This window comes from Danio rerio, chromosome 22 (assembly GCF_052040795.2).
Source record: "Danio rerio strain M-AB ecotype USA chromosome 22, GRCz13ab, whole genome shotgun sequence".
NCBI lineage: Eukaryota > Metazoa > Chordata > Actinopteri > Cypriniformes > Danionidae > Danio > Danio rerio.
This window is the reverse complement of record NC_141042.1, coordinates 14,739,599-14,763,084: the sequence shown is the minus strand read 5'-3', so window position 1 is coordinate 14,763,084 and position 23,486 is coordinate 14,739,599. Positions and strand designations below refer to the sequence as shown.

Genomic DNA, 23,486 nt, shown 5'->3' with positions numbered 1-23,486 from the left:
GTCAGTCTAAATGTATTTTTAGTTTTCTTTAATATCTATAATTGGATATGAAATAATTTGGATGATTTTTGTTTGACCCCCACAGATGGTTTTTGCCTCAGGTGCGTTTGTGAGAGCAGACGTCAGCGATTGGGGAATGAGTCTGTCCGTCAGGGCTCCAAGTCAGGACTTTAATGCCACCAGAGGCCTGTGCGGGTTATTTGACCGGAACAGCCACAATGACCTCCATCATCCTGCAGGCACAAGCTCTCGTGACAAAGACCTAGTGGAATTCATTGAAGGCTGGAGGTGAGAGATGTTTTTTTTCAACCTCCAAATAGTCTATATTTTCACTAGAAGCAATATATGGTACATAATTGATCTGTTGAGTTCAGGACGGGTAATAAATCTCGTCAGAACTAGAACTGTCTTGAAGGAGTAAGGTCCTTGAAGGTATACCTGCGGATTTAAGTGATGTCAGAAATTTGAAGCTGTAAGAACTATGAAAGATTTAGAAGACATAAATATACGCAGATATATGTACAGAAAGTTTCCAAGCTCAAAAAAAACTTTCCAAAGATGTCAAACAAGCTGTAGTAGTTAGGAGACTTGTTACACCGGCTCAGTTTCAGCTGAGAGTTTGCATCACCATTTAACCTTGATTTGCTCGTTTTAATGTCAAATATAATTAAAGCTGGGGAAAATCTCTAATCTAATGGGCTAACCTTTCTCGAACTCTAAATCCTCTCTTGACGCAGTGCTTGAGGGCTTAATTCAAAGGCTGATTTGAGACAGTCATATTTTTGTTTTATTTCTCCGTGTCAGGATCGCGCCTGGGGAGAGCCTGTTTGACAGCACGCCACCTGCCGTGGATGAGGAGATAAAGTGGAATTTCTGTGCTTGTCAAAAGGGATACAGCCTGTCCCTCCATTCAACACGCGCCTCAGAAGGCCTATTAAACCCACCTCCTGTCTCTCGCTGCCTATCTTACGACAACACAGATTACACGTCCCTGTTCCCCTTCAAAGACGCCACTGCTGAGTATGCTGTTAAACCCTTCTCCACCCGTAACGTCCAGAAGCGGGAGGCTTTGGCTGAAGCATCAGAGTTGAAGATGAAAGGTGCTAAACTGAAGTCTCAGTTGTCCAGTGGTTTGGCAGACAACTCTCTCTCTGTCAGGGAATTGGAATTGGACTCATTATTTAAAGTTCACACTCCACACTTGAATGAATCTAAGGTACCCTCACCAAGGCTAAAGAGACAAACCCTTGACTTTCATCCTGTTTACACCTTCCAGGCTCTAAGCCAGACTGACCTCGAAAGTTTCGCCTACTTCTTTCCAGATGACCACCGCTCTTCCAGCCGTCCAGCTGCCCACCCTTCCTGGCCGACACCTAGCGGTCTCACTTCTGCCAAAGCTTTGGAGGTCTGCCAATCGACCTTGGCCAACTCAACCGTGGGCACGGTATGTAAGAGTCTGCTGGGTCGGCGCCTGGAAGAAGCTGTGGATCTCTGCATCCTGGATCTTCAGTTGAAAGATGATTTGGCTTGGGAGGACGCACTCGTGCCCTTCCTGGAAAACGAATGTGAGCGAAAATGGCTGGAGAACCGGAGCCAGAGTTCTCAAGAAGCTTCCAAATCTTTGGCAGATATTGCAATGGCCCTGCGTTGTCCGAACTTTTGTAATGGGAACGGGCAATGTGTAGAGTGGGGATGTCAGTGTTATCCAGGCTACAGCTTTTACGACTGCAGTCTCACCATCAGTAAGTGATTCTTTTGATATCTATCCATCTGTTGCTTCAAATGTAATTCCCCTAGATTATCAGACACCCCTCTTGGCAAAATGTATGGTAAAAATGTGATCATTAAGCATCCATATGGGTACTACAACATGTTTTTTTGTATGACATGCCTGCAGGGGGTTGTGAAATTTAAGGTAGGGACCGCAGTTGAGGATCAAAGTTGTCTTTGAGGTTTTGTTTTGGTGGCCTGGGGAAATCTACATATGTTCTCACTCTCACTGGACATAGAAGAGTCTTTTAAAGGATTTGTGGTCTAAAAGGGGTTTAATTGATCAGAGGTTGTTTATTCATATCTCAGTTGACTTGGTTGTTTTTGCTTCTCTTAAGCATTTACTGTTAAGTTTCTCATGACATGAGAAACTATTGAGATGCGTGTTGACAAACTGGTAAAATGGAGTGCTAAAACATGCTTTGTGTGACATGCCATACCTGTAAGGTTGTAATATCTGAGTTGGGACTGCTATTGTGCATCAAAGTTATCTTATGTTCTCACTCTCACTGGACTTGATGGATTTTTCCTAAAGGATATGTATTGGTATTCAATTCAATTCAGTATCAACTTTAAGGTGTTAATCCTGCTTTGGCCTAATGGTTAGAGAGTTAGACTTGTGATCCAAAGGTTGCAGGTTCAAGTCCTAGGACCGATGGGGGTTGTAGGTGGGCTGAGTGAATAACCAGCACTCTCTTCCACCCTCAATACTGTACCATTGTTGAGGTGAGTCCTTAGAGAAAGGCACCAAAACCCCAACTGCACCCCAGGCCGTGGTGTGTATGTGAGTTGCTGTGGTTAAAAGCATCTGCTAAGTACTAAATATAATTGTAATGTAATTTGTCTTAGATAATTTGGTCTCTAGATTGGATACTTTAGAATCTGGTTAGATCTGGCCACAGTTTGTGAGACTTTAACTTTAGTGTAAACTTGGGAGGAGACTCTGATAAGATCATTAGGGCCATTATCTCTCTGCATCTCTCGGAAGAAGTTACCTTTAGCAAATCCTTCCAATTTCACATCTTGTTCCTGCAGATAAAGTAGGTGGAATGTCTCCAGAATTCTTACAGAAAATGGTGAACAAATGGTACTCTATAGTACATAAGCGAAACAAAATCAGCACACTGAAGAAATAGCAGCTGATTTATAGCAATTTATCATCGCATTTAGAAGCATTGTTTTTTTAAGTAGACGACTATCTAGTGTGCTGTGATGTTGGATCTCTGTGGGTCAGTCCTTTCACTGCTCTTTTGGCCAAATGTGTGTAATTAAAATCTTTTGCACTGGCACAAGTACAGTCTTCACTACAGCTGCTATTACCAGATGGTGGCCAAGTTGCCAGAGCATTTCTATGGCATTAGATGATTTTGTTTTTCCTGAGCCAACGCTTTTCATCAAGCATGTATGTGTCTTGTTGTTTGTTTTCAGTTCCTTTTAATTATATTTGCTTTGGATGCTGTTGTTCTGCATTCTTTGTATTTACACTGTGCAAAAGAAATAATTTCCTTCTCCCCCAAGCAGGTCTTCAAAAGAATCTGCAGATGGCGCACGTTTGTGCGAGTGTGTTTTTTATTGATTATATGAATTATTTGAATTGTTGTATGGAACTTCTTTCGAAGCGGCAAAGTCACTGAGCATGTTTATTTTCTGATTGTTTCTGGCAATAGCGGCAAGGCTCAGAAGTGCCTTTATCTTTCCTAGCCAACCTTCATATAAATGAGATATTGTTATGCAGGTATGCTAACGCCTGGCTCAGCGCCAGGCGCCCATACTGGCTCACTGATTAACATTGGGATCTTCACTAAGCCTTTATCTCCCTCGACGTTTTTTTGCATGTTCCCTGGGGCTGCCTCAGTGACGAAATGGGAGTTTTAACACAAATTAGCAAGCAGATTAGGTCCGCTAGAGAGGGCTGTTTATCACAGACTGACGTTTTTCAACCTCTCGGAGAGCGGGCTCTGATTTATGGTAACCACGCAAGGATCAACGTGCAAGGTAGCACAGGGAGGACGGCTAGATAAATCTGCTTAATTGCCCAACTGATCATCGGATGATGCCTCTTCCACATCTGGGAACGCCATCCATTAGTTTCGTTTTTTTTTTTTTTTTTCCAGAAGCCTATGACACATTTATGCTTAATTGTTTTGGGTTGACTTTATTTGCACTTCATCCCATCAAATGGGGATATTTGCTGAAATACAATTTGGGTTTGTGCTCAGATTCTGGCCTTGTGATTTGTAGCATGCTAATATGTTACTCTTATTTCTACATCAGCCAGAGGATAGAGTATTCAGGAGAGCACATAAGTCTCACAATAGATTGTGGTCGGCATGACCTACCTTTTTGGATTGATGATTGTACACAAACATGTCCATTGCTCATTATTTGATTAAACAACCAAACTTCTAGGATATGTTAAATAAACTGTTTTTATAGCTTCATCCAGTCAAATGGGGATTTTTGTTGGGCTACACTTTGTTTGTGCTCACTGCTCACATTTGGTTCAATGATTTATAGCATGCTAATATACTACCATCTTTTTGTCTGTAACATGCTAGCCAAGGGGGAGTATACAACAGAGCACAGCAAATCCCATAATGCATTGTCCTTATTGTGACCTTACCTTTTTAGATTGATGAATGAACCGCCATTGTGCATTTCTCATTAAATGATTGGACAGCCGAAATTTAAGACTACAATTAATCTACACAGATTTAATTAAAAAACATTTGCTAAATGTTTTATGCATTTTAGCTGTACATTTATGTGACAAGCACGCGTGCTTTTGTATTAAATGTTCAGTCTATAGTCATCCACAATTATTCATTCATTCATTCATTCATTCATTTTCTTGTCGGCTTAGTCCCTTTATTAATTCGGGGTCGCCACAATGGAATGAACCGCCAACTTATCCAGCAAGTTTTAAGCAGCGGATGCCCTTCCAACCGCAACCCATCTCTGGGAAACATAGGATTGAGAAATAGGCTTATTTTACAACTCTCTTAAGAATAAACAGTTACCATTTCAATCCATTCAGCCAACCTCTTGGTCTGGTGGGAGCACTTTTAGCTTAGCTTAGCATTAATCATGGAATCAGATTAGACCATTAGCATCTCATTTAAAATAAAAAAAAAGAAAATCTTTTAATAATTCATTCATTCATTATCTTGTCTGCTTAGTCCCTTTATTAATCTGGGGTCGCCACAGCGGAATGAACCCCCAACTTATCCAGCTAGTTTTTACACAGCGGATGCCCTTCCAGCCGCAACCCATCTCTGGGAAACATTCACATACACTAATTCACACACACACTCATACACTACAGACAATTTAGCATATCCAATTCACCGGTACCGCATATCTTTGGACTGTAGGGAAACCGGAGCACCCGGAGGAAACCCACGCGAACGCAGGGAGAACATGCAAACTCCATACAGAAACGCCAACTGAGCCGAGGTTCGAACCAGCGTCCCAACGACCTTCTTGCTGTGAGGCGACAGCACTACCTACTGCACCACTGCTTCGCCATCCACAATTATGTGATGCTAAAATACAATTATATATGAATAATTTTGGAAGAAGCTGAGCCGAAAGGCAAAGCTCTCGATTCACCGGTCATCTATTCATCTATGTTTCTACTCTCACCTATGGAAAGGACAAGATCTTGGATAGAAGTGGCCGAAATGAGTTTCCTTCGCAGGGTGGCAGGGCACACCTTCATAGATAGGGTGAAGAGCTCGGAGTAGGGCTGCTGTTCTTCCACAGAAAAGTCCACAGAGAAATCAGCTGAGGTGGCTTGGGCATCTGTTTCGGATGCCTTCTGGACACCTACCTAGTGAGGTGTTCCAGGCATGTCCCACCGGGAGGAGGCCTTGGTGAAGACCAAGGACACGTTGGAGGGACTATGTCTCTCAGCTGACCTGGGAACACCTTAGGATCTCCCTGGAGGAGCTGGAGGAAGTGTCTGGGGAGAGGGAAGCCTCGGGTTCTCTCCTAAGACTGCTGCCCCTGTGACCCAGCCCTGGAAAAGCGGACGAAAATGAATGAATGACTTTAAGCTTTATAAAAAGCTAAATAACACCATAAAGGTTTGAAAATACACTAGTACAAGCAAATAATGACAATTATGCTTATAGTATAAGAATGGTGTATACTGCGTACATTTTTAGGGTGTGTGTTCATTAGATTCACCTTGAACTTGATAAATTGGGTGAAAAAAACTAAAAGGATTCAATTTCATTTTCTCACAGACTATAAAACTGCTTCCTCTCAGTCTGGCGGTACATTTTATGCTATTACTGCCAATGTGAAGGATGTTCTGGAAATCATTTGCGGCTCTCAATGAGACTGGAAATATGAAAAATAAAGAGGAGTAGAGTGAAAATCAAGTCTATAGAACAAGCAATCAGAGCAGATTCAACACCTGTGCATACAGTATCTGGGTTTCTTTCAATCGTGGAACAATCCGGAAAACCTTACTTTCTGTCTTCTTTCGGTTGTGATATTCAGCCATAAGGCAGGGGTCACACTTTGTAGAAAGGACTCCGCTTAGAATCATCTCTGACTCATTTTTATTTTTATTATTTATTTATTTTGTTCACAGCAGGTTCAGTGAGTCATCTGATCGCTCCTCATTTATCATTTCTCTTCAAACACAAAGCACAAGCGTTCGCCCTTGTGGCAGAGATTAAAAACTCCTGAATATCTCTCACGCTCCCTTCCAGGCCGGTCAGGGACAATGTGTGAATGTGTGTGTGTCTGTGTTTGTGTGTGTACACTGCGTCAGTGCTGGAGGCTTGTCTGGTTCAGATCTGCATTTTTGGAGCTTTGTTACAGAGTGAATCATAGGAAAAGGCTGAAAATCACCTTTCTGACTTTGCTGAGCTGGAAATTTAGCAAGGTTGTCCACTATTAAGGATGATGCATTTTTTTTTTGGTTTGTTTGTTTGTTTGTTTGTTTGTTTGTTTGTTTGTTTGTTTGTTTGTTTGTTTGTTTGTTTGTTTGTTTGTTTGTTTGTTTGTTTTTGCTGCTGTTGTTCTTGTTTTTAATGTCTTTGCAGTTTCTAATGGTTCTTGGTTCAACTGTCAATGATATTTAAAAATTTTTTTTTAATTATATATCATTCTAATTGTGTATAGACTCTCATATTCACACGTATCATTCTATGGCCTGTATGTTAACAGGAATTACACAATGATTTTAAAAGTTTTATTGGATAATAATGCATTTATTTTCTTTATTTTTTTTATCAAGGATTAAGCCTAAAAAATGTTTATGGTAGATTATAAATTTGTTCGTAGAGGTACTAAAAAATACACATAACTATTATACATAAAATAATATCTTTATTTTCTAATGTTTACTTTGTGATTTCATTTGTTATTACATATTTAGAAAAGTTGTATATATACACACTACCTGACAAAAGTTTTTTCGCCTATTCAAGTGTTAGGAACAACAAATAATAACTTGACTTCTAGTTAATTTTATATAAAAGGCAAAAGCCTCTAGATCACTCCTATTTTACCAAAATAAAATATGATCATGCCTTGATTTTTAATTATTTAATTTGCTTAGACAAAAGGTCTGACTTTGCTTAGGCAAAAGTCTAAGTCACTTAACAGAAATAATGGCAAGTACAGAATATAAAGTCATGGTGCAGTGGTAAACGAATTAATATTGTGTATGACTCCTGTAAGCTTGGAGGACTGCATCCATATATCTCTGCAATGACTCAAATAACTTATTAATAAAGTCATCTGCAATGGCAAAGTAAGCATTCTTGCAGGACTCCCAGAGCTCATAAAGAATCTTTGGGTTCATCTTCAGTGCCTCCTCTATTTTACCTCAGATATGCTCAAGTCTGGTGACTGGGCTGGCCATTTCTGGAGCACTTTGACCTTCTTTGCTTTCAGGAACTTTAATGTAGAGGCTGAAGTATGAGTAGGAGCGCTATCCTGCCAAAGGATTTGCCCTCTCCTGTGGCTTGTAATGTAATGGGCAGCACAAATGTCTTGATATCTCATGCTGTTGATGTTGCCATCCACTACAGATCTCTTGCATGCCCCTACATTGAATGTAACCCCAAACCATGATTTTTCCTTCACCAAACCTGACTGATTTCTATGAGAATCTTGGGTCCATGCGGCTTCCATTAAGTCTTCTGCAGTATGACTGGGATACAGTTCAACAGATGATTCATCAGAAAAATCTACCTTCTGCCATTTTTTTCAAATGATCAACTAGAAGTCAAGTTATTATTTCTTGCTCTTACAACTGGGATTGCAAGATAATGCATCATCTTCCGTTTTAATAGTTTCAGAATTATACATTTTAGAAATTATTTAATTCAATTGGCTGTGTGCAGATATTTCCATAAAAACTTGCCAATGTGCACGCACTATATGTTTTATTACTGTTTTAAAATATTAAGTTATTTTTTATATCAAAATTTGATATCTACATTACATGACTCACACAAATCTTTTAATATTCTCTCTGATCCTAGTATATCTCTACTAAACAGCATCAAGGGGGTGATTTTGTTTTTCTAATTATTAAATTATCATTCATACCAAGTGCAAAATTCCACAAAATGAGACCATCTGGAGAAAGTTCTTTGATGAGGCTAAAATGCATTAACACTCACTCTGTACTTAATTGTTCTCCTCCGAGGACTGTTTTCTCTGATATCTTTTCTTTCCTTCTCCCTCCTCCTCTTTTTGTTTTTTTATAGATACACACTTTTGCCTTAGTTTAGAAAACTGTCCCAGCACATCCACATTGCTTTGCGTCTCGGATATGTGATTTAAATAGTCTTCCACCCTGCGGAGATCTCAACGTAAGGTTACGATCTGGTAATAAAAACACTGATTTGAAATGAGCCAAGATGGGAGCGATAATGGCATTAATCAAGCGTAATGCTCCCGCGCTACAGTCATTTCAGGAGTCGCTGGAACTATATTAAATGCTGTGTTTTATAAGGCCTGAGAGAGGCGGAAACAAGCTTGTATTTACTCGTTTGCATTATTCAAGAGCCTCGGTTATGGAGAACGTTGTATTCCCAGGCTCTAATTATGCCGTAATGTTTGCCTTATGAATCCTTTGCCTATTTTAATGCAGACTGGCAAGGTCAGATTCCGGCAGTCTGAATCTTGTATAGCTTAAAGCCGGGATTGTGTTGTTTTGTTTGTTTTTTTAGTGTCAATGCATCTTGAAATGACTTTGGTTTGTCTCTGTCTTTTCCATTTGAGTCTCGTAAACTTTATTCACCGTTGGTTTTTTGCGAAGGACAAGGCTTTTTCAACATTATTAAATACCGCACTTGAATTTACAATGGAGTTTCTGGGTTTAACAAGACTCCTGTAGTGCCATTTCCATGAATCAAGAATGAGTTGACTGCAGTCCGTCAGTTTTTTTTTTTTTTTTTTTTTTTTTTTTTTGTAGACTTGTTTGTCTCTGTGGGTGTTTTGTGAGGATGTTGAGTTGAATGTCAAAGCAGTGCATTGGTTTTGACCTTGTGATCCTGATCAAAACTACTGTTTGACTTCAAAAATGCATGAGTGTGTGCATTTATATGAGGTTGCTAGCCATGTCCACTCACAGACTCCACCCCATTGATAGACCACGCCTCATAGAGGCAACCAATCAGCCCCTCCAGGATTTCATTAAAAAAAAAAAAAAAACGAATTTCACAATTAAAATGACTTACTTTGCATCAAGTTTTTGCAGATTTTGCCTTTATTTTATTGTTTTGGTATGAATATACACTTCTTAAATTATCATAAAACTATGAGACCCAGAGAAACATTGACCTCTGTAATTTATATAAACAAAACACTAAGAGAAACAGAGAGAAAGTAGTATTTACTCCTTAGGTCTGCTGTATCATATTTAAGAATTTTACCACTTGTTTGAAAATAAATAATGAAGTCGTCCATTTTGTAATTGTTTGAAAATAAATAATAAAGTTGTCCATATTGTAATTGCTTGAAAACAATTAATAAAGTCGTCCATTTTGTAATTGAAAAAAATGCCATGTCGTCCGTCCATTTTGAAATTGTTTGAAAATAAATAATAAAGTCATCCATTTTGTAATTGTTTAAAAATAAATGCCAAATCGTCCATTTTGTAATTGTTTGAAAACTAATAATAGTCATCCATTTTGTAATTGTTTGAAAATAAATGCCATGTCATCCATTTTGTAATTGTATGAAAATATGTAATAAAGTCTTCCATTTTGTAATTATTGTAAATAAATGCCAAGTCGTCCATTTTGTAATTGTTTGAAAATAAATAATAAAGTTGTTCATTGTGTAATTGTTTGAAATTAAATGCTAGTGTTGCGATCAAACTAGACTTTGAACATGCAAAATTCTGTTGTATGGTGCTGCGAAAAGGGGCGGGATTAAGCAAGATAATTAGACGAGATGATAGATGAAACAAGATGATTTAAAAAAGCGAGCAATGGTCAATATTTTAAATTTCAGTACACTGAGGTCATGTTTTGATCTTCGATTGGTCTCACGCAGTTTCGTGATCAGTTTTGCAGATCAGAGCTCACCAAGCTTGAACTTTCCAACACAGTGAACTGCGAAACTTGTCGCATGAGCTTGCGCTTCCAGTGAGTCGCATTCGCATGCGTATGAATGGAAATCTATTAATCTATGTAATTGTTTGAAAATAAATGCTGAATCATCTATTTTGCAATTGTTAGAAAATAAATGTTAAGTTGTCCATTTTGTAATTGCTTGAAAATAAATGGCAAGTCGTCTGTTTTGTAATAGTTGGGAAGTAAATAAGTCATCCGTTTTGTAATTGTTTAATAAATGCTTAGTCATCAGTTTTGTTTGAAAAAGACATACAAAGTTGTCTATTTTGTCATTTTTAACAAATAAATAATAAGTCATCCAATTTGTAATTGTTTGAAAATAAATGCTAAGTTCTTATAAAAAATCGTGAAATCTACAAACATTTGTACCATTTGCTTGAGTTTGCGTTAAATTTACCAATGAATTCCTTGAGGGTCTGAGTAGTGCTGTTATTAATAATGCTTTTCTGTGGTTGAAATGAAGCTGAAGTTGAAATTTTGTTCTATAGTGTGAATTTGTTTGTTTGTTTGTTTTCAGGTCAGCCAGTAGAAGTCACTGATCTGGAGAATGGCGGTTTGTGTGACGTCCGTGAGTTCGACTGTGACAGCATGAGAGTTTTCGGACTGGGTTTCATCGACTCCTCTGACCTTGCTTGTCTTGTTATTAGACTGAAGGTGAGACTCAATAAAATGGATACATTTCATATTTATATATGTTAATAATTATGTAATGAATCCCTAAAATAAAAATTATTTGGTAATTTATAAAAGGCAAGGCAAGTTTGTTGTTATAGCATATTTCATACAAAGTGGCAATTCAAAGTGCTTTACATAAACAGGAACTTACATTTACATAAGAGAAGTAATTTTATAAGAAAATAAAAACAAAACAAATTAAAACCAGTAATAAAAATGATTAAAACAGATTAGTAGATAAAGAATTACATAATAGTCTTATTTTGACATGCTTAATGTTGGAGCACAGAGTGGTATTTATATATATATATATATATATATATATATATATATATATATATATATATATATATATATATATATATATATATATATATGTATGTATATATTATTATTATACATTTTTAATACATTTAAAAATTACAGTTTAGTTTAAATATTTAATTTACACAGTTGAAGGCAAAAGTATTAGCCCTCCGGGGAAATTTTTATCATTTTTTAAAAATATTTAAAAATAGATGTTTATTGGAACAAAGAACAAACAAAATTTTTGCAGTATTTTGTATAATATATTTTCTTCTGGAGAAAGTTTTTTTTTCTTTTTTCTTTTGGTTTGGCTGCAATAAAAGCAATTAGCAAAAAGGTCTTTGAGTCATTCTAAAGGTCAATACTTTTAGCCCCCTTAAGTTTGATTTTTTTAGAAATCTTTTGTACTATTTTTAAAATAATAAAAAAATGTAAAAGTGTAAATAGTAGTTAATTTATATATTCTTTGAAACATTTAATATATGCATGTATCCAAAATGTATTATCTAATATATTAACTATTAAATCGTAGTTATTTTTTAAATAATACAATACTAATAATTAACTAAATAAACTATAATGAACTATAATTTAATTATAAAAAAAATAATTTAGTTTATTAACAAATTATATATAACATTTATAATTATAATAATTAACAATAATTATTATATTAAATATATTAAATATATAAAAAACTAAATTATTTTGTATTTCAGTAGGGTGTATATTGAAATAATTAAAAGAGTAATAATGTAAAAAATAGTCATATTCCATATGAATAAAAAAAGATGTAAGAATGTAATCTTTAGTTGCAACTTATTTCGATTTCCTTTTGGGTTTACTATAATAGCAGAGCTCACTTTATACTCTTCTAGTCCAGCCTTCCTTAATATTTCATTAAAGAGCATTTATGATTTTTTCCCAGGCTTTTTTAATACCTGTTTGCCATCTGTTTGTATATTTAATTAGAAGAATGCGAGGATAGACATAAGGGACGTGTGATGAGATAAAGAAAGCAATAAACACAGTAATCAATCACACAGCAGAGCACATACCAAGAAAACAGCATGGTAAACAACATGCAAAACACACAAAATGTGCTGGTAATTATTGCCGGATTTTTGTCGACCACTGGTTCTTTTATTAAAATGTCAGTTTTGCTTGAAAGTTTTAGTTTTGGAATTGATTGAATGATTTCAGATGTCTTCGTACTTATGAACTTATGAATTTATTAGGGTCTTCCCAGTTGTTTTAAATAAGCCAAAGGAACATATTTTATTCCCCTGATTATGATTATTAATTTGAAAATTAAAATTGTAATTTGGTTTTTCAGATACAGCTTTGGGACACAAAACATGACAGTTAGAAACCAGACATAATTCAACAGAAGAAGACTCTCTTTAAATTCACCAAGCAGCCCGACATGTAAATCTGTCTGCTTTCCTCTCATTTGAATTCTTGCTTGAATATTTCCGAAACGCCCCCTTCTTTTCCCGCCGTCTTCTCCCAGAAGGCATCTAGCTTGCTGTGTGGGGTCATTTCATTTGAGTAAATTGGTTTGACATTCATTATTCTTGCTGTTTCTGTTTCTCTTAAAGAAGGAAGGACCAGAGGTGAAGATTGCTCTAATTTACAGTTTTACCTCAAACAGACTGGAACAACTCGAGCATATATGATGCATGCCTGAAAATTTTAGCATAACTTCTGATAAACTCTTGTCGAATATAAAGAAAAAGTTTGACTTTCAATTGCTCTATTCAAGAACTACTGGGGTATGTTTAACTTTCTTGATAAAAATATGATGGCAACAGTACATTTTTCTTCACTTTCATCATATTTAATATATTTAAGTATATTAGTTTTGTTAGAAGTGATTATTTTTAAAAAAGTGTACTGTATCTTTAGAAAGACAAAAAAGTTCCATATGGTTTTGTGCTTTATCATATTTTCATACGAAAATGTTGTGTTATATTTAAAAGTTAAAATATCGTCGTTAATCTATTCTCAAAGTTGGGTGGGGGGCTGGGTCTGTTCTACACAAGCTATAATGACTTTCACCTATATATTTTAGCGCGGATGTATACTTGACCGGTGAGCCGTCTGACAAAAAAGTGCCCTACTGAAGCAAATCAGCAGGATGCCTGACTTTAACTGCAGTTCGGCAGTTTCACTTTAACTCACGAACATTTCATTCATGCAGCTGTGAAACTGGGGTATTAGGCACAAATAAAGAGTAAGGACTGGTTAGAGTGTTATGGAATTTAATAAAGCCCACCAAATGAAAAAAAAAACGAAAAAACTTCCACATTTCGCGATATATGTGTGTGTGCGTCTGTGCGTCTGTGTGTCTGTGTGCGTTCAGTCCTTCATTGACAGCCGTGTGTTTGCTGTGTGGATCTTGTCGGAAAATATGCATGGCGAAAAGTCCTACATGACGGTAATAGTTTGATTGCGGTGTTCACTTCAATAATGCTACTAATATCTGCATACTCCACATGTCTTAATTCCATTTCTGTTTAGTTTGTTTATGACTTTAGTCTGATTAAGATGATCAAAAATCGCTGTTTCGAGCTTATGTAGGCCTATAGTTCAAAATCATGTTTAACTTAACAAACAGTTAGTGAACACAAGTACATCTTATTGAACATCATTTATTTTCATCACCAATTATCATAGTAGAACAGTTTCTCAAGCAGTTTGTGATGCATTTTGGAAACAGGAGATAAGCTCCTGGTCTAATGCGCCACCTGGCTTGAGAAACCCGTTCTCAAATACTTATTATTTGGGTAGCACACATAATCTGAATGCCTTCGGCAGAATTCAAACAAGCCATTTTAATCTAGATTAATCTAGATTAATTCCAAGATTAATCAAGATTAATCTAGATTCGTAAAAAAAATAATCTATGCCCACCTATAATATAAATAAACCAATCCAGCAGGCACAGTACATCAATATGCCATCAGATTGACATTGTATTCCAATGTTGTGGGGACGTTGCATTTTGTTTGGAAAGAAAATTGTGTAGATGTCAGAACCCAACATCAGGCCGACGTCAATGTCCAACCTAAAATCAACCAAATATCAACGTCTTATAATGTTACAAGCTTGACGTTGTGTGGAAGTTAACACTATAACGTCTATTAGACGTTGGATTTTGGTTGCCATAACTGACAAATAAATGTCTGTATTTGACTTCAATATGACGTTGGTTTAAGATGTTGGCTCTACGTTGGATTGTGGTCACTTTCCAACACAGCTTAAAATCAACTAAATATTAACATCTAATGATGTTAGATCTTTATGTTGTGTGGACGTTACAAAGTCTATCAGATGTTGAATTTTGGTTGCCATACTTGACAAATAAATGTCAGTATTTGACATCAATAGCTATGTTTCCATCCAAAAAATGCGAATGAACTTTATGTGCAAAATTGGAATATCGCATAAAAGACGTGTAAATAAAGCAGCGTTTCCATCCATTGAGTCAAAGTGAACAAAATCGTCACTTCCTGATTAACTGGCGCCAAATATCAACAGTAAAAACTTAATTTGCTGCAGTAGGAGCAGCTGCGTCAATCTTTTCTTGATTTAATAAATGACTTGATCCTCAGAAAGCAATCCTGACACACAGTAAATGTACGGTAGCGTTTGAAGGTGTGAGATGCGGAGCACAGGCGCTCTGGATTCTGGAGGTCATTAATAAAATAACAACACTAATACTTAAATGGTAAGGCGTTTTAGAATGACCAAAACAACATTTCAGATGTTTTACAGTGTGCTCAGCCTGCTGGTTTGTCCACTTACACACATTTTCATCATCACATGATCTCCTATAACAAAATCGCATGACTTTTTTTATTGCGCATACTGAAATTTGTGCGGTAAAAGTATTTCCATTATAGTTTATGCCCATCTTTTCTTATCAAATGAAAAGTTTATCCTACTCAGTTATGCACAAAAGTTTTTTTATGCGCATTTTCAAAATTTATGCACATCATGGCGTTTCCATCAACTGTTTTTTATGCACATATGCAAATTGCACATAAAAATAGGTGGATGGAAACATAACTAATATGATGTTGGTTAAAGTTGTTGGCTCAACGTTAGACTGTGGTCCCTTTGCAACACAACCTAGAATCAATCAAATCCCAATGTCTAATGATGTTAAAGCTTGACGTTGTGTGGACGTTACCACCATGATGTCTATCAGACGTTTTAGTTGCAATACCTGACGAATAAATGTCAGTATTTGACATCAATATATTATTGGTTTAAGATGTTGGCTCGACATTGGATTTTGGTCACTTTCCAACAAAACCTAAAATCCACCAAATATTAACGTCATTTGACTTTTTTATTGGAAATCAAAATAACTTAGACGCTGACTAGACATTGACTTTTGGTCACCTGATGTCACAACCTAAATCTAACCTAATATTAACATTTTACGACATTGTGTGCCTGCTGGGAAATGTTTTTTTTTTTTGGTTTCTTTGTTTAATTGTAAACAACAAATTTAAACTGGATATAATGTTTTTCAAGACTTAAAGACTGGCCAAAAATAAATAACTATAAATGATAAAATAAAAAACATTTCTGTTGACAAACAACCTATCACATCCTAATTTAATTGTAATCATGCACTTAAACGGGATAAGTCAGCCAAAAATTTAATCTTAACTCATTATTTACTCACCCTTAGGTGGTTTCTTTCCTCTGTTATACACAAAAAACGATATTTTAAAGAATGTTAGAAACCGGTAACTATTGACTTCCATTGTATGGAAAACAAATACTATGGAAGTCCAAAAAAAAACAAAAAAAAAAACACAAATGTTCAGTTTTGCGTGAACTATCCCTTTAACTGTCTTGTTTTAAATGTGCCATCCCTTTTCTCAGAAGTCTTTTTTGTTGATCTTTTTAGCATGCAAACGGAGTTTGGATCCCTGAAGAGGAAGGCAGAACCAAAGCGTCCTTCCTGAGCTCTAAAGCGGTCGATTGCTCCGTCCCGCGAATCACCAACATGGCCGTCGACACGATGGACTTTACAGCCAGCGAGCAGCCCTACGCCAGATGGGAGATAAAGGTACCTGTCCATCAATCTCAGTGACGGAGATCCGTCCGAGAGTTCAGTGATTGATTTTCCTCTGCCATTTTTTATTTTGCACCGGCAGAATGAATCAAAATGTCATCGGTCTGATAAAGGAAGGCCATCTTTTGTGATCGAAAGATGAAGCACAACTTTGAACTCTGAAAAAAAAATGTAATTACGCAGAATGTCTCCTTCACACTTGTGGGTTTTAATGGTTAAAATCAGCTCGAATTTATGCTGCTTGTTTGAGGGCTAGCTAAACGATGCATGCCTGGGCTTTCTAAAATATTATATCACATCGAAATCATCGAAGCGTGAGATGGAGGGGAGCTTTTTCGTCCTGAATGACAGCCGCAATAATTTTTTACGCCCATATAGAAACCAATTTAGCTTTAGCTTTAAGTATATGGCTAACATAAACATTAAAAAGTCAATTGAGGTGTTGTGATCATTGACCTCATCGCTTTGTCCCAAAGTGGGACTTGATCTACGCGTGTACGTGTTAATGAGCCTGTTTACTGATGTAAAAAATGAAGAGGGGAATCATTAACATAAATTTTAATGTTTAAAGCGCCACAGGGTGTTTCTGAAGGTCAAAGCAAAGGTGCGTTGGTGAGGTGATGCATCTGGAAATCCACCTTCACTCTTGCTCGCATTAATCTCAGAGGCTTGTGGGATTAACACTCACCGAGGGGTTGAAAAATTAACAGCGCTTTTGGATTTACCCAAACTGGGGTTGCTGAAGGTGCTCTGAAGTGTTACAAGAAGATGGACGTTTTTGCATCACCTGCCATTGGAGAGTGAACTAAGGAAGTTTATCGACCAAATGCAATTCCGAATATGTATTTTGCATTAGCTAAATGAAACATTTCTTTGAAAGGTTATAGCAGGGTTTGAGATTTCTCATTTCCATGCCACTTTATAATCTATTCTGTAGGAACAATAGAGTAAAGAGTCAAAATGTAGCATGTGTAGGGTTGAATCTCATGTCTTATCTTTAAAAAAGTACTTTATAATACAAAAAAGAACTGCTTATGCTGACTGAATATGATCTTTAGGACATCATTTTATTTAGGATTTAACCAAACAACCTTCTGCAGCACAATGTAACCCTTGGACATGTCTGATGTCAGGGCTTGAAATAAACTTTTTTCTTGGTAGCACTCGTGCTTCCAACTTTAGCAAAAATGTAGGAGCACCAACAAAAAAATGATGAGCACCACCAAAAATTTTATATTAATGAATTTATTGTATTTGAAAACAGCAATCAGAACTAACAAAACCATACACAACAGTCCAACTAATGCTGCAATGACGATAAATAATTATAAATATTAATGATGATAATAACAAATAAATTACATTTATTCATCTTTTCAGAGTTTTCTGATATACAAAGTCCTGCTGTTAAATTATGAAAAATAAATGGAAAACTATATAAAAAAATGGTTTGCATCAAATAAAAACAAAGCATTTATATAAGAAATTTAATTTTTGCACTATTGTTTTCATAAGAACCAACATAAGATCTACACTGCAAGGAAGGCCGATCACCATTTCTTCAAATCGGTGAACGTTTTTAGAAAAAAATGCTTCCAAATATATTATGAGTATGCATATATTGAATTAAACCAAAATGGTTGCAATTTCAAGCCCCAGATCCTTATAATAATGATTAGAATGTTCAGTGCGTCACACGATCAGCTTCTAAATCCAAATCTGCTTTCCCGCATTTCGATCTGAGCCAAAGAAAGAAGCTTGCGGGGCTTGTCAAAAATGTATTATCAGTCTTTTCAAACAAATATTTATACTTATTAACACACATTACTAATATTTTTTACCTCGAATTATCATAGCTGTCATCATTCTCAAATAAAACGTCATATTGTCATGTCATTTTTATGTTCAAAACTTCTTTTGGGATATTAAAATTAAGCATTGCATGTCTGTCATCATATTTAATTAAGTCATTACCTTAAAAATACAATCTTTTTGGTAATACAGCCTATAAGTGTAAAGTTAGGCTACTAAAGTTAGACTACCTGAGAATGTCCGCACCTCACTTTCATGTTCACTTTTACAAGCAGGGGGAAGGCTTTTTTAGAGCAATGAATATGCTGTTTTTAAAGTATATAAAGTAAAGTTTTTGCCAACAGAAAGTTATGTTTTTGGTTATCAGGAAGTTGCTAGGCAACTGAGGCGTGCATATTTAAAGTCATTGGGAAAAGTATCAGACAATGAAATGTGGTCATTTAGACTGCTATGGTAGTTCGAGGTAGAAATAACCAGAACTTTTATGAGTTTTGTAATTTTAATTAAATATTGAATTAATTAATAATGTTAGAACAAAACATACACACATTTAGTAAAAAAAAAATATTATATGTGTGTGTGTTTTATTTACATTAATAACAACAAAGTTATTAAATTCCAAAAAAAAAAAAAAAGTCAAAATGACAGCCTCGTTAATAATGGTTAAACAGAAGCAAGTAATCGCAAAACATAATGTATATGGTTCGTAAAACACAGAGTGATGTCTATCAAGACGGCAAAATTAAGAGAGAGGTTGATGAATTAACATGTTGTAAATCCAGCAGCTCTAATCTCTCCCCTTCATTAAAGACTAACCTTTCAGCACTTATCATAAAAGAAATTACTTGGTTTCTGTTAAACGGTTTAAACAATGGTATTTACGTGACGTTGAAATGAACTTAATGCATTGCCATGGAAACTTTAAAGCGATGCATTCTATAAAATGGTCACATAAAAAAAACACAGGGAGGTCAGCAGGAGTATTTAAAACTTACGTTTGAAAGGGATACATTTAATTATGGTAATAAAGATGATAAGTGATTAAAATAATATCTGTAGTCTAGTATTTAATACATTAATGCATTTAGCCTTTTGAGCCACAGCAGATGTCAGTTCAAAGTTTAGACTGACTATTAGCTAAATATAAATTTAAATTAAAAATTTCTGATTTCACTGATTAACCTTCTGTATCACGAAGTAAGTGAACTAATTTCAAGAGGAGCATGTGATATGATTCGTTATCAGCAATAAACCAATCAGATTGATTCAAGCCTTTACTTTAGTACTTTAGTAGAATCCCGACTTCCACCTCATCTCCTCCTTTTCCTCCTTTAGCAGGTGCAGCTCTCACCTTTGGCTGAGCTCAATTATTAATTGATGTCCTAGGCTCAATTATCTCCAAGCTCAGGGGTTCTCTTCTGAAACAGCATGCCAAACCTGCTAATAGCGTCAAGCGAAATCTAAGTGTAAACTCTTTAAAAGCTAATTTAATGTTTGTGTTAAACATGGTTTAAAAATGATCATCATTCACTCAGCATTAGTATCTAAACCTAATCTCTCTTTTTCTTCTTCAGGTGACTAATGATGGACAGCAGTACAGCGATGGCAAGATTTTAACCCTTTATGATGGTATTTGCCAGATATGTGTGGCTCCTTCTGGAATTTGTAAACTTAAGGTAATCATACACTCAAAGGCTTATGAGAAACAGAATTAATTTTTTATTTAGTGTACAGTTAGCATAGGGACAGTGAAAAATACAAAATGTCCACATAATTTTAAACATGTGGATTAAATCATTTTTTATTGTTTATTTGTTTAAAGACAGCAAAAAATAAATGAATATATACAAAACTTATTGGTATTTGGAGGTTTTAATAATTAGATTTGACATAAACCTCAGAATCATTTCCATAAATGTTGTCTTTAATATAAAGTGTTTACATTCATTTGTTTGATCCCACCGGTCTCCTGTGTGACCATAAAGGCAGTGTCTAATAGTATAATAATGCATAATTAAAACTTAAACAATAACATTTATTGTATAATGTATGTATTTGAATGCATTTCTTAAAATGGTTCATTATATATATATATATATATATATATATATATATATATATATATATATATATATATATATATATATATATATATATATATATATATATATATTTATACAACAGTTCTGTCTAGTTCTCAAATCTGATTGGCTGATAGCCGTGCGATATTCTGCAATATCAGAACTCCTACAGCCTCTTTACCCTTTGTGTATTACTCCGCCCACATACAGCCAGCAAAAAGCAGACACTACAGATCTAAAGTTTAAAAGATGCTTGCTCAACTGTTTAACTGTCAGCTTATGATTTGAATCCGGAAGAAAGTAGTTCCTCATACAAAAGGGTTTTTGAGACATTCCATGTTTGATTTTATTTTTATATGCCCAATTATGCCGTCAAACTGTTGTATAAACGCAATATCACACTCGTAGCAGTGCGATATTGCTGTATATCAGCACTAGTGGGGGCACTAAGGCACAACGCACGCCTCCCACCAGTGCCGATATACAGCCATATTGCACTGCTACTCGTGTGATATTTCTCATATACACACACACACACACACACACACACACACACACACACACACACACACACACACACACACACACACACACACACAGTTGAAGTCAGAATTATTAGCCCCCCTGAATTATTAGCCCTTCTGTTTATTTTTTCCCCAATTTCGGATTAACGTAGAGAAGATTTTTTTCAGCACAATAACTGATTTATTTTATCTTTGCCATGATGACAGTACATAATATTTTACTAGATATTTTTCAATACATTTTTATACAGCTTAAAGTACATTTAAGGGCTTAACTAGGTTAATTCAGTTAACTAGGCAGCTTAGGGTAATTAGGCAAGTTATTATGGTGGCTTGAAAAGCCAACATACTGTTATCTCACTTAAACTTATTATTATTCTGCTTCTTCTTCTTCTTTCTTCTGAGACTAATTTTAAAGTCTATCTCCTCCTAACCCTTTCAAGCTTCATACCTCAAACTTTCGTCAAACCTTCAAACTGGTCTGACTCGGGTTGCTATATCTTTTCCGACTGATCCGACTTTCGGTTTTCCGAAAAACGACCCGGAAAATTCCCAAAATTCCCATTGACTTAACATTGGGTCAAACTTTGTGACCTCATAACTCTGCATCAGACGTTCCTACAGACTTCTAACTGGGCTCATTTAACTCAGTCTAGCCAGCAGCCAATAACTGATGACCTTTAAACTTACTAGCCACTCCCTAGCAACCACTTTTGGCACCCTAGCAACTGTCCCATAGACTTCCATTGTAAAAGACTGCCATTGACTTAACATTGAGTCAACCTTTGTGAGCTCATAACTCTGCATCAGACTGTCCTACAGACTAGAGTCAGGCCTCATTCAACTCAGTCTAGTCAGCAGCCAATCACTGATGACCTTTAGACTTACTAGCCACTCCCTAGCAACCACTTATGGCACCCTAGCAACTGTCCCGTAGACTTCCATTACAAAAGACTCTCATTGACTTAACATGGGATCAAACTTTGTGAGCTCATAACTCTGCATCAGACTGTCATACAGACTAATGGCTGAGCTCATTTAACTCAGTCTAGCCAGCAGCCAATCACTGATGGCCTTTTAACTTTCTAGCCACACCCCTAACTACCACATACTGCACCCAAGCAACTGTCCTATAGAATGTAATTAGCTGTGCTATCAAATGCTTATAATTCTAACATGATAATGACATGCCAATCATGCTAGCAACATGCTACTCATATGCTAATCATGCTAATGACATGCTAACTCATACTGGAAACATGCTAATGACATGCTAATTTGTACTTGAATCATGCTAGTAACATGCTAATTCATACTAGACCCATGTTAATAACTGGCCTACATGCATATCTTTGCATAGCAGTGTCCTATTGACTTGGGGGATGGCTCATCTGACTCAGACAACCAATGAGCATCTCAATATGATAATAAAGCTCACAAGCCACGCCCCCAAATTGATTCCATAGACTTCCATTAAAATAGGCCAAGATGCATATCTTTGCATAGCAGTGTCATAGAGACATGGGGGTTGGTTCATTTGACTAAGACAACCAACCACATTCAAGTTCACTCTGTAACCTCGCCCATAGCAACAAAACAGAGTACCCTAGCAACCATTCATCAACAGCTATATCTCAGCATCAGAACATCGTAGAGACTTGGAGATTGGCTCGTTTGACTCATGCTAGCAAACGGAACTTCCTATATGCTACACATGCTAGCAGTGACTAGCTACATGCTAATATTGACTAGCCAAGTACTGTAACTTGCTAGAAATGCTTACTAAGTATAAATGTTTTATCAAGCATGTATGTGAGGCTTGCCTAGTAACCAACCAGGGTACCCTAGCAACTGCCTAGCAACCACCCAAATTACCCTAGCAACCGCCTAGCAACCACCTAGCAACGGCCTAGTAATGCCTTAGTAAGGGCCTAGCGACCACTCAGGACACCCTAGCAACCGCCTAGCAACGCCTTAGCAACCACTCAGAATACCTTAGCAACCACCTAGCAACACCTTAGCAACCACCTAGCAACCACTTGGGACACCTTAGCAACCGCCTAGCAACACCTTAGCAACCACCTAGCAACCACTCAGAACACCCCAGCAACTGCCTAGCAACGCCTTAGAAACCACCTAGCAACCACTCAGGACACCCTAGCAACCGCCTAGCAACACCTTAGCAACCACCTAGCAACCACTTAGGACACCCTAGCAACCACCTAGCAACGCCATAGCAACCACTCAGAATACCCTAGCAACCATCTAGCAACCACTTAGGACACCTTAGCAACCACCTAGCAACACCTTAGCAACCACCTAGCAACCACTCAGAACACCCTAGCAACCGCCTAGCAACACCTTAGCAACCACCTAGCAACCACTTAGGACACCCTAGCAACCTCCTAGCAACACCTTAGCAACCACCTAGCAACACCTTAGCAACCACCTAGCAACCACTCAGAACACCCTAGCAACCGCCTAGCAACACCTTAGCAACCACCTAGCAACCACTCAGGACACCCTAGCAACCGCCTAGCAACACCTTAGCAACCACTCAGAATATCCTAGCAACCACCTAGCAACCACTTAGGACACCTTAGCAACC

The 23,486-nt window shown here is 36.6% G+C and overlaps 1 protein-coding gene across 1 annotated transcript in view; it reads left to right on the top strand.

Moving 5' to 3' along the window:
• The window catches only part of si:ch211-246m6.5, a 116,314-nt gene that overhangs the window by 34,689 nt on the left and 58,139 nt on the right, over positions 1-23,486 (top strand). Inside the window, exons 11-15 of the mRNA XM_087304092.1 lie at positions 86-288; positions 805-1,742; positions 10,900-11,036; positions 16,294-16,455; positions 19,848-19,949. Coding sequence (XP_087160218.1) covers positions 86-288; positions 805-1,742; positions 10,900-11,036; positions 16,294-16,455; positions 19,848-19,949 — 1,542 coding nt within the window. The remainder of the gene's footprint in view (positions 1-85; positions 289-804; positions 1,743-10,899; positions 11,037-16,293; positions 16,456-19,847; positions 19,950-23,486) is intronic.